Source organism: Heliconius melpomene, chromosome 10 (genome assembly GCF_056956725.1).
Source record: "Heliconius melpomene rosina isolate 202511_hmr_F chromosome 10, ASM5695672v1, whole genome shotgun sequence".
NCBI classification, from domain to species: domain Eukaryota; kingdom Metazoa; phylum Arthropoda; class Insecta; order Lepidoptera; family Nymphalidae; genus Heliconius; species Heliconius melpomene.
The window spans coordinates 12,520,005-12,535,287 of record NC_140398.1 but is presented as its reverse complement, the minus strand read 5'-3'; the positions used below and the strand labels follow the sequence as shown (position 1 = coordinate 12,535,287).

Below are 15,283 nucleotides of genomic sequence, written 5' to 3'. Positions count from 1 at the left end.
CCTGCCGCAAACAGGGGTTGCCAGCGTTTGAAATATTTTATTCCGGTTCCGTTTGACTATGAGAATAGACGATGAAATGCGCAGTCTGCCTTATGTTTTAAAGTAAAATATTATATAATAGATGGTCAATCTTAAAATCAATGTTTATTCTAATTGTTCAACTGTTAAATGATGATTTTAATCATATTAAGTACACGCAGAAAACTATTTAAAGATGAAATCATTCTTATTTTTCAAGTAAAATAATAATCCATAATATTGAGTCTTCGCAAAATTTATTTTATAAATAATAATATTTAGTTAAATAAAAGGGTTATTTAAAACAACTAAATTATCTAATTAAATAAATGTTTACAAATATCGATCTACTATAAGGTATTAATTACAACATGTTTCCTTAATATAATAAGAGGTGACAATTATCGCGGATATTTTTTTTATTAATTAAGAAAATGTGGAAAATTACATTTCAATAAACAATCTCTCTCTCTCTCTTCGCCCTCTGCTTGTTTGATTTGACAACGCCGTCCGTATCCGTAGAAAGAACTATGGCGCCCATCTTTTTGGTACGACTATTTACGTTTTTGCAAAGTAAATGAAAACTATTCAACTAATAAAAACTATTAAAAAATATAGATAAAAAAATGTCGCTAGCAAGAACTTCTCCGTCTATGCTGATAGTTTTTAAGGTATTTAGGTCTGAAAGAATTGTTCTTATAATTATAATAAAGCGTAATCACTCACTAATGTCCCTAACTTAGTATAATCAAAACTGAGGCAACTCCCACGGCCACAATTGTCTACATTTTATTAAACTATATAATATTAAATATTAAAGTATACTTACGTTTTGCATTAGAAAATAATTAAAAAATACTTCTTTATATTTTTGTTTTAAAACAATGAACTTTTTGTAATACTGTAAATGATAACTGTGCATTGTGTCACTATTTAAAAAAATGTCACTGTATTTAAAATTCATTTTTTGGCGAAACAATAACATAATTTTACACTTTTGGAGAGATTCCTTGTTAAATTCTATCACATTTTCACTCCTGCCGCACAAAAAACACATCTTCATTTTTGTCAAGTAAAAACGTCTTTACTCCAAAACGAAAGGTAAGTAACTAAGTAATATGCTCAAAAACAACTCATTTGGCCATCTGCACTTTCATTGCATTTAGAAACAATACATCTTCGAAAATAATTTTATTGCATTTGGTTTGCTTTGTATCGCGCCGCAAAATGTTTATCTATAGTAAAAAATAGCCAACTAATTGATATTTGCCGACTCTTGGTCATAAACCGTAAATAGCGTTTATTAGTCGGCATTACTGTCGGATTTTCTTCGAATTTATTTTGCTAACTTAGTTTTGTTTATTATAATTCTATTATATATATTTCTTTCCTATGCAAATTATTAAAAACTGCGTGAGAAAAAAAAAATGCGGCAAGCCTTGTCAAATCAAACAAGTAGAGGACGAAGAGAGAGAGTTCATTGAAATGTTCAATATAATTAATAAAAAAAATATCCGCAATAATGGTCACCCTTCATTATATTAAGGGAACATGATGTATATGTATATATATTAATAGTTTATAGTAGATCAATATTTGTAAACATTTATTTAACTAGATAATTTAATTGTTTCAAAATGGTAATTTAAATTAATAAATAAATATTAGTATTTAGAAAATAGATTTTGCAAAGACTCAATATTATAGATTCATTATTTTACTTTAAAAATAAGGATGATTTCTTCTGCCCCATGATCTTTAAATAGTTTTCTGCGTGTACTTAATATGATTAAAATCATCATTTAACAGGTGAACAATTAGAATAAACATTGATTTTAAGATTGACCTTCTATTATATAATATTTTACTTTAAAACATGAGGCAGGCCGCGCATTTCATCGTCTATTCTCATAGTCAAACGGAACCGGAATAAAATATTTCAAACGCTGGCAACCCCTGTTTTGCGGCAGGAATTTTCCAGGCAACCCTGTTTTATAGTGTTCAGAAAAAAATAAGCTTTAATTTGATATATAATTCATTAAAAAAACACATGAGTGCAAATTATTAACATTTAGTGACATGTTTAAACCAGGCAACCCTAGACTTGCGGCAGACTGAGAGCTGGCAACCCTTAATTTTCCAATTCCTTATGGGATTATCTTTCAAATGATGTGCGATTCATATAAAAAACGTATTGGTGCAATTTTCTCCAAAAACGAGTTACGAAAAAATGTAATTAAAGGTGATTGCGGCAGGATTCTTCCAGGCAACCCAGGTGTAATCTGTTCTACTAATCATGTATTATTCATTAATATAGGTTTAATTAAGAAAACTGGTATATGCAGGATTCAACGGCCGGATCCCAGGGTAAAGCTTCTTCTATGTTTTAAAATGTCATTCTTTTAATAAGATCTTTGATTTTCGCGATTATTATATATTTTAAATGAAGCTATTTAACCGGATTAATCGCGTATATTTAGTATTATACATTTTTGGAAACCCAACATTTCGGAACACTACACGGACAGTAGCCCGTGGCCACGGCTAGACTGAGGTGGCATTCGTCTGTCAGTCGACATAATTAAGTTGTTGGCGATAGTTTGACATAATAATTATGTCAACTGACAGGCAAACGCCACCTCAATCTATCCGTAACCAAGGACTACTATAAAGTTGAAGGAATTATTTAGTTTTGCAAATTATATTGAATTAAATATAAAGCGCTAATTTTGGATCTCATATATTGAATACCTAAAAAATCGTCAATTAAAACTTAATAAATATATTTTTACTTTATTTTTGCATTCTTAAGAAAGTTTTATTAAGTGTTATATATTTGTCTTCATATAATATTTGTTGAAATCTGCAACATCCCTACTTTATAGGAATGAGTGGCTATGGAAGGAGCGAAGCGAGCGAGCGGAGTGAGTATGGAAGGAGCGAATATTTGAAAGATTAGTTAATAAATGCATAGAGTACAGTAACTGTTATTATTGGGCAATATTGCACATACTAAAAAAAATTGTACGTAGTAAATTAATAATGGAATATTTTTTTTGACAAATTTGAGTAGTAAGCTTAGTTTCTATTTGCTCATATAGATAAGATATTCTGAGTTTTTTATATAAATATTCCAATTAACTACAAATCGGTTTAGCATTTCTGAATACATTGTAGATTATCAAATATAAGTATACAAAGGTAATAAGTGAAATTAGATAATTATATAATGCCTATATAAATGCTGTTGCTATAGGTAAAATAATGATAAAAAGCTATTGACTAAGCTTTCAATTATATCATTAACCCTTCAATTGCAATTCACCATTGAATAAAAAAATTGTGTAGTGCTAATAATGCAATAAAGTTATATAAAGTTGAGTAAAGTTTTAACGAACATCTATATTACAAGAGTCCACAGGCACCCGCGCGCCATCCGTCCGCGCCGCTCCGTTCCAAGTCCATTATCTTGTTTCAGAACTTTAATTGAATATTACGTTTTGATGCAGACGAGGACGAGGAGCCGCGTTGCGTCACCTTGACACCGCGTCACAAATCTGCAATAAGATTTATAAGAAAGGTATGTACAGATTTTTATTCCCACATTTTTTTATATGTAAATGCAAAATGTGCAATTAGGTACTATGTACCACTATATTAGAGGAAAGGTGTGCGAGACGATCCCAACGTTAGATCTGCAAAGAATAAACTATATTTTACGAGTTTGCCAACAAGTGTTCAGATAAACTTACTATGATAAGCGCTTTCAAATCCATTATAATTTTAATATTGTATATAATATATAATTCTCCCCTAAACATCTCGCACACATTTCCCTCATTTATACTTTGATTTTTATATGTGTATGTATATAAATATTTAAGCGCGTATTTGTTAATATACGAGTATATATCTACATTTTTTTATGGATTAAACTACAGTACAATTAGTTATAAGAACTGATTTATTTGCAAAAATTATTAAGAAAAATGCACGAACGTAATAATCCCAAATATGCGGACTGAATTTACCTTGAAGAGGTTAAAAGGCGGTAAACTAAAAGTTCAATTAATAAAAAAATATTATGAAAAACTTAAGTTTACGTTATAACACAAAAAAAATAGTAAGTAATATTATAATAACTGTATTGCTTCAAGTTTGAAACAAATAACAGTAATATAAATAACACGTAACTTCTTGCTCATTTATACTTTTAATTCTTACTGGTACTTGCAATTAAATTTCTAATCGTATCGTTTTTTAATATAAAATTGTTCCGACTTTACGTCTCTTTAATATTTTGCTGATATTATCTATACAAATGTGTACGAACCTAAGCTTAAAAGCAATAAAAACTGCATTAAATTTTAATGTTCAACCAAATAAGATACTTATATATTCAGTAATGCAACTGATTTTCTTTTGTAATTGTTTCAAACAATAGCTGTAACTCCAGTAAAATCCAGTATTAAAAAGCCGGTTCTGGGGTAAAGAGAACCCAGTTCACCTCCTGACCTTTACATAATTGATTAGATGGGTGAAGGAGCAAAATGAAGCAGTCATCGAGTCGCCTTGAATTATTTAGCTGTTTACAATGTCCAAATTTTGTTTGACTTGACCTTGCTTTTCTTTACTTCAGCTGTTGGATTATGTGACAGCTTTCATATATCCACACACTTTTTACGCCTCATCTCGCGACCAGTATTGCGACTGTTTTCATTAGCGTTTTTACGCCAGATGTTTTAAAATTAGTTTACAGTTTTATCTAAACAATCCTGCATCTCTAAGACACTGTCGATAAACTATCCATCCAATGTGATCGTATTATAATTCTTTTCAGAAGTATTAATTAAGTATTTTTTTATTATCATTTAGATAAAATAAATATATTCATTTAAAAATAAATTCATTAATTTAGAATATAATCATCAATGGTAAAGAACATTGCATCGGTTACGGCAATGAACAACAATTGACTTAGATTTTGGAATTCTGACAGATGAAGTATTTTGTGGCTCGACGTAAATTTAAGGAAGCATTAAAACCCTACGACGTAAAGGATGTAATTGAACAATATTCCGCGGGGCACGTCGATCTGCTGGGGCGAGTGAAAAACGTCCAGACTAGGTAGTACAATCAAGGGTTCTCAGTATTTTATATCTGTACGTATATTCGACTAGTGTATGAAATCAATAACCTAATGCTCGTCACTAATAAACTCAATATAAAAAATATTACGTATCTATCTATATTATAACACTATTGATTTTAAAATACTATTTCGCTTATCCGTATAGATTTAGCCCCCTATCTGATCACTACCAGCAACCATACGCGACTTGGCACTTTGACTTTCCTATTTCTACTTACTTTTTTCTCGTCTGGACTATACACTTGTTCGTATCTTTTGTAGAGGATTTTGCTCAAATTCTGATTCTAAAACTTCAAAGTAGTTTATTGACGTAGAGTGTGACACCGCTGAAAATCTTCCTAGAAAATGCAAGTTCAAAAATCTCACATAATAATGAAATAATAATCCGAGCAGTGGTTTATTTTTCGGTAATAGAATATTTTCAGTGGCGTAAGTGCATAGTAATTCGTGTTTGTATAAAGGAATTTAAATAAATGTTTTTCATATAGGTAGAAATCATTTCTATGATCTTAATCATTTGTTATTTACATCGTGTTCATTGTTTTCCTGCGCATGGATATTACCTTGTTAAACTATACCTATTCAAAAAAAGTATTCTGAATTGTAAGTAGGCACAAACATAATATAATACTGAAATATGTTAATTTTTATGCGTGGCTTATATGTTAACGAGAAACGTAAATTTAAGGAAAAAATATTATATGTACTTTGATATAATATATACTTATGATGTTGAAAATTCACGCGATAAATTATTATAAGGAATTTCCGTATTTAGGATCACTCCCAACAACTAAATTCGATATGAGGATTTCTTATTCCTGTATAGCTCAAGTATTTTGTCGCACGCAAGAGATTTAGAGAAGCCTTGAAACCTTACGACGTGAAAGATGTGATAGAACAATACTCTTCGGGACACGCAGATCTACTAAACCGAACAAAGAACCTTCAGTACAGGTGAGATGATAAAACAAAGAAATGCAAACAATCAAATCTGAAGAGCTAATTGTGCATCTTCAATTTTTATATGATATTCAATTTTACTATAAAATTAAAACATAATTTAAAGATTATGCTCTCTGTAATTTACTTCTTCAGAACAATTAAACCTATTTTATTTTTATCTATCCAATTATAATATTGTATAATATAAATAAAACTTCAAAAATTACTAAAAATATATATTTATTTTTATAATCTTACAAAAAAAGGAAAACGTTTGTTTGTTGTTTGTTCCTACTTATGTTTTAAATTGTATAGGTATATCACTAATACAGTGTTCAGCAATATTTTCTTAAATTTTTCTAGTGCATATTTTTTCCTTTTAACTTTTTTAGTAAACGCAATTTCGTCATTACGCTTGTTCTATGTACAGCTTATAGACTTACAAACACGAGTTCACTACATTATAATTACACCTTCATTTATACTTTTATTTCTCTATCACATCTTCTTTTGGACGATTGTAATTATTAATATTTATTTATAATTTATTATTTATTTAGATTAAAAATAATATCTTATACTTTTATAAGTACGTGAAAATATTAACATTTTAGTTTTTGAGAAATAAAATTATTTTTGCTTACTGTGTAGAAAATATAGAAAAACACTCTAAATCGATCGTTACATATTATGTTATACCTACATCGAATTGTACTTTAAATTTATACAAAACTAAAATTTATTTCTAGATCTGTTGTTGTTTTCTTATTAGAGTGAAATCCGCTTTTCAAGGAGCTCTTGTTTTATGATTAGTTTTGGCATACGAACGTAAACTAAATGTTATTATTGGCAATATTTTCACGTTCACTCACTTCAAATTTCATAATTACTCAATTTAATACTGTTTTCTAAGCATTCCACATGTCATACTTAATAATTATTTAAGTTTACTATTGTTAATCTTCACAGGTTAGACCAAATTCTTGGCAAGCAAGGTTCAAAGGCTAAAGATGTTTACGCATCTAAAATTAGTCTTGCTTCCAGAGTAGTTAAAATTGAAAGACAAGTAAGTAAATAACATATGCTTTTAAATTTTAATCATTTTTATTTAAATTTATGTATAAGTTAAGTTCCAAGTATTGCGAGTGAGATTAATTTTTCACCACCTAGTCGTTACTCAATATACTATTCAATGTTGAGTTTTGTAAGTGCAAGGTTAATAATTAACAATTTTTTGTCCAATCAATCAATCGCAGAAAATAAAATAAAATGCCCCAAAACATTAACAAACTCTATTTTAAGATTTGGGTAGTCTAAACTACAAAGATGAACTACATGCTGCAAATAGCTTTAAATGAATCTTTTTGGCCCATGAGTGTGTGACTTAAAATAAAGCGAACAGTATATTTTGCACAAGACTTTATATACCAGTAAAATATAAGTATTTTTATAAAATTTCAACCTGGAACCTCAATCTTTATAATAATAATTTTTCAATAATTGTTTTATTACTTCTGCTTTTAATTTTTTTTTTGCAGGTAGATGATATAGAGAGTAAGTTGGACCATTTATTAGAAATGTACGAAGAAGACCGACGTTGTATGCGTAGAATCGATAACGGATATAGCGGGGGGGCAGAAAGCGGAGCATCAGGAACTCTACAACTGAGAGCACGCCCAGCATTGACTGAAAAACAATGCTCCGAACCAAATTCACCAGTTTCTCGAAGCTTTGAACAGCCTATCCCGGCATCAGCACAACCGATAACATTAAAACGGCCCATGAATCGAGGTTATTCGGATTTAGGCACTAGATTTATGCGAAAGAAAGTTATAGTCAAGTAAGAATTTATTAGCCTAGCCTATTAATCTAGCCAGTATAGACATTTGGATATAAATAAAATAATATAAATGTTTTTATAGCAAATTATTTAAGACATTGTTAGGAAAAAATATATTTTTCATTTGTTGTATATATGTATATAATATACACATTGGTCATTTGATGAATATTTATTTATTGCACTAACAATTTATTTTAGAACCTCCTCAAGTCGCTGTGGCGAGTCTCCTAGAGATGACGAGGTGGTTATAGTAGTACCAACCGATCGAGGAGATACACCACCACGCTTAGCGACAGACAGTTCAGGTATTTGCAACGTCTTGTGTAAAATTTGAGCTGCTTAAAACTCAACTATTCCTAGATATCTTACTCTCATGCTGAACATAATAGCTACTTGCATAAAACATAAAATGAATTGATTTCTCAAAGATAAACGCTTGTAGCCAAATCTTTAACATTATCTAATATAAATATAGATGCTTACAGTATAAGTTTTTTTACTATAGTAGGAGAGCCCACGATGCTAAATCGGGATTTACTCAAGCGTCATCGAGAGCTATTGGGTTACAAAGCTTGGATAATAAAAAGAAATAATATATATCGGTGAGGGGAGCGGATATAGATTTTCAAAAACGTAAAAAAAACTTTATAAACAATACAAACTATATTATATTATTTATATTATATATAATTATATACAGATACACTTGAGCGCCTCAGTAATTAGTATCATCCATATGTTGTTCTGATTGTTTCCATGATGGAAGTAGTCGTACGTAAGGGTTAAAATGAAAAAATTAAATGATATACACATAATCTGACGATTATCTGAAGGGACTTGCCTAATATAAGTATTCAATATTTTTTTTAACCATTGATCATAATCAATTGAAAAGCTCAAGAAAAAGCATGTAAATAGAAGAGTATGTTTGAAGTAAAATATTTGTATTTATAAGAAAATAATTATAAACAATATTTTTTCTTGAATATTTTTTTAATTATCATATTCGTCGATAAGTGAGAGAGTAATAGATAGAGAAAGAGTGAGGGAGGAATAGAATCAAGCAGAGAGGAATATAGGCAACTTTAGTAAATCCCGAAATCCCCGCTTGGGCTCACCTATCAATAAAATAATTATGTCATTTGTATATTTATATGAAATTTAAATTCTCTAATGTTTTAATAAATATGAAGTAATGATTTTATACAATTCTAGTATTATATGCGAACCATTCAATAATAAAACTCATCTACATTTTCAGTATTTCTTTTTATTGAGCCGAGTTCTACATTATTCTCATATTTCATAAGGTTATATTAAAATTCATGAAGCGACCCATTCTATTCATTACAGCATACGTTTGAAACATAGAGGCAGATAAATCGACGCTATTCATGTGAAAAAATCTATGCACATATTTTATCTGTATTTGATTAGTGTACTCATTAATTTATTAGAATCTTACGTATAATAATGATAAAAAAATATTTTGGCACTAATAAACTATTTATTAAGGATGTACATTATAATCCTGTATCTTTCCTTCGATATAAAAGTTTTATATAAAGATAACTGCATAGTATTTATATAATATTCAAATCATAATGTTTGTATTATACTAAGGTGTTATGATTAACAAGCGAAGAAATGTATTTAACCAATTAAACGTCATTGCCATAGGTATAAATATGCGAATATTACAAAATTGCAGCATCTTATGAAGACTATTCGTCGTCGACATCTCTCTGACTGACAACTTGGGACAGCCCTATTCTTATCGGCCGCCGCCGGCTGCGTGAGTCCCGTCATCCCGTTTTGATGTGTGGAATGTACTCGTATTATAGACTCTATACCCTATGTCCTCCCATTCTCTCCTGTCCCATGAATGCTCATAATGATGGTGTCGTATTTAGATTTGTCACATTTCGCATCTTGTCATTTCTTAGTATTTTGTATGATTTGTTTATTATATTCCTTAAATAAAAAAAAAAACAAGATTTTAATCGTTGTATTAGCTATGTAAAAGTCTCGTTTTTAAATAGAGCTGAACCTGATTTGTTATAATATTTATCCTAAATCCAAATTTGTGTTAGTGTTTAGTTGGTACCAATAACATCAAACATTGGTACTTTCAATATTTTTATTTAAGTTTTTTTTCTTTAAGCATGTTGAAAATTAATTAAAAAAGTACCTCCTTTTTTAATATAAACATATTTTCAAAAATATTAAAAATAATAAAGAATAGAAAATTTTTAATAAAGTTTCGTAGTTGCATGCGGAATATTATGTGTTGTTTAAGTAAAATGAATATTAATAATATTTAATTTGCAATATTTGTACCTGAGTAACTGACGGATGTACGAAATACTCTATTATTAATAACTCTTTCTCTTGATTTATTTAATGTATTTGTATTGATATTTTAATATACATATGTGTAGGTAGATAATGTTATTATACTTATATGAAATAATAACTATATGTATTTCATAATAATTTTTACAGTTCCTGGTTGGGTCATATTTTTTGAAATAATTTTGTATTGGGTGCCTAAAGATAAACAACAGTCTGTAGTAGCATATATTTTACAGAGGTATGTGCGAGCTGTTCTGTAGAAGTAGAGACGGAAGCAGAGGCAGGCGGGACGCGGTCGGGCAGCTCGGGGTCGCCGTCGTGGTGCGAGGGCGAGGCGGGTGACGAGCGCGGGTACTGCTCGGGCGACTCCCTCGCCGAGGACGCGGCGCTGCTGGGCGACGCCGCGGCCCCGGAGCGTGCCCCGCGCCTCGTACGTCCTCAGAGACGAGACGTCGCTGTCGACCTTCACTTACTCCGGCCCGATGTTTGAAACACTACATTTATTTGTCTTTTATATGACCATATTGTATTGAATGTCCTATTTTACAAAAATTGCACAAAACTACACTGTCATTTTCCATTACAAGTTGTTTTTATGTTTGATGCGCCTCTTTGTGAACATACCGACATGGCGCTGTGCGACTGTATTATTAATTGTACAACGATATAACTACTGTGGTAAAGTTAAGATAACAATTCCACTTGTTTAAGATATTGAATAAAGACCAAAGACTCGATATAGACATGATAAATAAGTTACAATTATATTATGTATAATAATATTTTTAAAAATAAGATAACTCCGCTACATAAAATGCTCTATTGCTTATAAATAGCTTACGATACCTGTAGATGAGGCTTTTAACTCTACAACTCTATATATAAGATGTACATATTAAGACAATCTATAATTATGTCAGTCTCGATCTTTGAAATGAGTATATCCTTATTCAACTCGCAGTTGCCTAAACCAGTTCAAAAAAAATGAAAATACCTTCCTTTTCTGTTATTTTGTATAGCAGAAATTTATTAATAGTTTCAGGTTAATAATATTTAATTTGTAATGTTCATTTTTCAAGTAAAAAAACCCTTATATAAAAAGGACGTCATCAAAATTAAATAAAAATCACAAATAATATATTATTGGAAAAAGGTTAAAAAGAAATTCTTATTTAGTAATGTTTATTTATTTAAGAAATAGCACAAACTTATTTATTTATATAAATAAACGAACTGTGATATGTTTCCATTTCAGTTTAACTGCAGTATTTTACCTTGTAAAATATAGTGATGTAAATCGGACTAAGTCTGTATGTCAAGTCATTAATGTAACTTTATTATAAAACTTTATGTTAATTAACGTATATGACTTATTATACATTGGATAATTGTTGTATATTACGCATATAAATTAAAGTATCAACGCATTTTCAGTACAAAAACTAAATTAAACTTTAATATTATGTTATTCAGTGATAACGAACATAAACGTTAGAGTTCAAAATTATTATCGTCTTAAAGATGGTGGTCTAAAATTGCTTTTGGTTAAAATATATTTATGAAGGACGTTTACAATTTTATACCCTATGTCACGAACAAAAATCGTAGTTTAAAAAGCCTCTTTAATTTTTTTTCACTTTTGCTAACAAAAAATGTAGACGACTTATAATTACTCTAGGCCAAATCAGCTAAAAATAAAAAAAGTACCGTGGCTTAAATTTTTATGCGATGTATATTTTACACATTGTATCGGAAATAAATTATCTGTAAAAAAAACTGCATTGTGTATGTTATACTATTAAAAAAACTTACAGGAAATCAGTTTCTATAGAAGAAAAGAAATTATGTGAATATTATTGATTCTGTCCGCTACTTTTTCTGTCGATAATAGTTTATCTATGACTTGTTTTTCTAGAAACTGTTTTATGTTAATTTATATATTTTTACTTTCACACAAACAGACTTAAGTTAGAATAATCAACTCTAGGCGTTGAATACATAAGATAACAAATTATAAGAAATACATATTAGTTAGATATTATTTATAGCGCTTATTATGCAAATGTTATTATACAATTATTACTAGAAAATTGTGTGAACAGTGCCTTCCACACTATAAGAGTTAATTTGTTATCATTTGTAAATAAACACAATCAGCTAAAAAGAAACTAAATATCTAGTAGGTACAGTGTGAAGAACTTTCACTTTTTTTAAAAAAAAAAGCAACATTAATTAAATAATTTAATTAGCAAATTATAATAAAGCAAACATTGGTGATAGCTATGAAATTGCTGGATATAGGTAACATAAAGGCTACACTAAGAGTGTGTTTTTTTGCTAGTTTTCACTTCTATTCGCCAAAGTGCACGTGCTATTGATGCATACAAACGCACCGTATTGCTAATTCATCATCGCCTTTTTTAAAAAAGTCAGGTATTTTTCTAGCAATACATTTGGAATACATTTCTCCTTAAAAATGACGTATATCTCATGTGTCCTGGCAAGCCTGTTTAGTTCCTCTCAATCAAGCTTCTTTACTTTGCTAATTTATTATACATCTACCTACCGATATTATTTTTTTGTCAATGTCGTATAGTAGGACTCACTCAGTCGTAGATTGAATATCACCTGCTTTACCTTTGAATCTTTAAGGTTTTTATTTATAAACCAATTGTAATTGATTTATTAATTTATTTATAAAACAACAAATGTAAAGCAACACTAAATGTAAATCGAAGCTTGCCAGAATCCGATATTGAAAACTTTATTTAAATCGGTTTAGCTGTTCCTGAGATTAATGTTAACAAACGCACAGATAAACAGACAAAAACCAAAAAACATTGTTTTGGGTAGGTATAGCATTTACAATAGTAAATGCACCCAGCATTTATTATTGTAATATAAACGCGCCCAGCATTTATTATTGTAATAGAATATTTATTAATTATTTCAATTACCTATAATTATTTTCATTTAGAATGCATTGCCAGTCATATGTAAATAACACGTCAGATGCGAATTTAGTGAAATAAAAGATAGTGTTTCTAAATATTTTAAACCACTACTTATTCAAAATGTATTATAAGCACCTACTTACCTACCTTAAAAACCTAAGAAAACTGATTTCCTGTATAAAATTTTATGATTTTTATTGTTATTAGATATTTATCTTTCTTATTAAATCATTGTAGCTTAACTTAGAAAATATCTACTATTATTCACATTTTTCTTATACGAGCTTAAATACTTTCTGGAATGGAACTCCTTACCATGAACCAATTTTAGAAGATTTTGGAAGACACATTTCTTAAAAAAGCAGGGTAAACATTTGCCTGACATTCAAAGTAATAGTTATTATAAGTAATTAATTTATATACCTAAGTAAAATATAGAGTTACATCACGCGGCCAGTTTTACTCTGGTGTCATAAATTTTAAGGCTTTTGCCTAGATCTAAAATGAACAGCTATAATGGGACCTAGTCCAGCCTACGTATGTATAGGCTGAATTGAGCTAAATGTTTATACTAGATATAAAGGAAAGCTTTTCGAAACTAGATAACAACTCAGTATCTACAATAGACTTACATGGTCCAATATATTGGAGACAAACTATGTCTTCGTTTTAAAATTATACATAATATGAACTCCAAAAATATGATTGGAGAACATTCTGTACAGTTTACAAATTAAATATAGAATAGTTTATCGTTTGAATATAACTTTATAATATATTTAAAATGTTTTCTTGTAATATTAGGAACACCGCAATACCTACTGACAAATAATTTTCGTACCTAGTCCTGATAAGCACTATTCTTCGAAGTAATATAGGTAGCTTGTATTAATTCCTATCTACACAATTGTTTTGTAACCAAGTTTATTAATAGTAATAATATGCCTACTGATATATGTATTACATAGTTCACGTTTAGAAGTCCATACCAACTAACACATTTGTCTACCTCTGTACGAAATGAGGAATTGGTTTTATATGCTTATAAGTGCTTAGTGACGAAATGACAACATTTACATATTAAAATGAACCTATAATATTTAATCAATTACTAGTGACCTACAATCATTAGTAATATTTATATTATATAATTATTTTTCCATTATTTTTCAACTTTAAGCCCAAAAACGCATTACAGCCTCGAGCATGTCAAGTTTTATTTATTTACAAATCGTGATTGTTATCTAATTTCAAATACTTCAGCTGTGCCTGATTTTAATCATGAATTAAAAAAATTACTAAGAGTCACTATGTTATTTCACCAAATTTAGCCTCGCTTTTTATATATAAGTATAACCATGGCCTTATATAGATAATTTATAAAGACTTCCAATTAGCATTTTGCTTTTAATTAATTTTAAGCAGCCTAACTATGTATTTGTTTATGTTCCTCACAGTTGCTAAGATAGTAATTATATGCGCAAAAGTGTTAAAGTTGTAAGTATCTAATTAATTTTAAAATTGATATTTATATATATAGCATAAATAATTTCTACTTTCTAAATTGCTGGCCTATTTGTTGTCTAGCTATTAATATTTTATTTTCTATTCTATGATCAAAGAATACAAAATAATTTGTTACTGTTTGTAGCACATAGCGAAAAATCACTTTAAAACGATATCCCGCTGTAAATATACTGGTAATGTACAAATAGGATTACCTACTCTTAAATATCAGCCTAGTACCATTAGGTACATAAAAGTTATTATAATTTACGACACGTTAAAGAGAATTCCTAACTATTAATCTATTTTCAATGCTTATTGAAATTTAGCTGCTTTACAACTTAAGACAATGTAGCGCGTAGATATATTATTTGTGTATAAAATTATATAATTTATTTTGTTTGTTATATTATTTATTATTGTTATTTAGTTAAGCATTTTATTAATTTTATGTTTGGAATTGTTATATATTCAGTATTTTAAAATAAAATTATTAATAGTCTCTAATAC

At 29.1% G+C, this 15,283-nt stretch overlaps 1 protein-coding gene across 9 annotated transcripts in view; it reads left to right on the top strand.

Moving 5' to 3' along the window:
- KCNQ (KCNQ potassium channel) overlaps nucleotides 1-15,275 on the top strand; it is a 37,971-nt gene extending 22,696 nt beyond the window's left edge. For 3 of the 9 annotated variants that reach the window (XM_085192061.1, XM_085192062.1, XM_085192059.1), the window contains 6 exons: nucleotides 3,528-3,598; nucleotides 6,000-6,127; nucleotides 7,085-7,181; nucleotides 7,654-7,955; nucleotides 8,157-8,263; nucleotides 10,550-15,275. In XM_085192061.1, the coding sequence (XP_085048187.1) occupies nucleotides 3,528-3,598; nucleotides 6,000-6,127; nucleotides 7,085-7,181; nucleotides 7,654-7,955; nucleotides 8,157-8,263; nucleotides 10,550-10,803 (959 nt within the window). In that variant the 3' untranslated portion in view covers nucleotides 10,804-15,275. Of the gene's footprint in view, nucleotides 1-3,527; nucleotides 3,599-5,017; nucleotides 5,146-5,999; nucleotides 6,128-7,084; nucleotides 7,182-7,653; nucleotides 7,956-8,156; nucleotides 8,264-9,638; nucleotides 9,754-10,549 lie in introns of all 9 variants that reach the window. The other 6 variants (XR_014878371.1, XR_014878370.1, XM_085192063.1 and 3 more) reach the window with 4 other exon arrangements.
- Nucleotides 15,276-15,283: the final 8 nt, after the last annotated feature.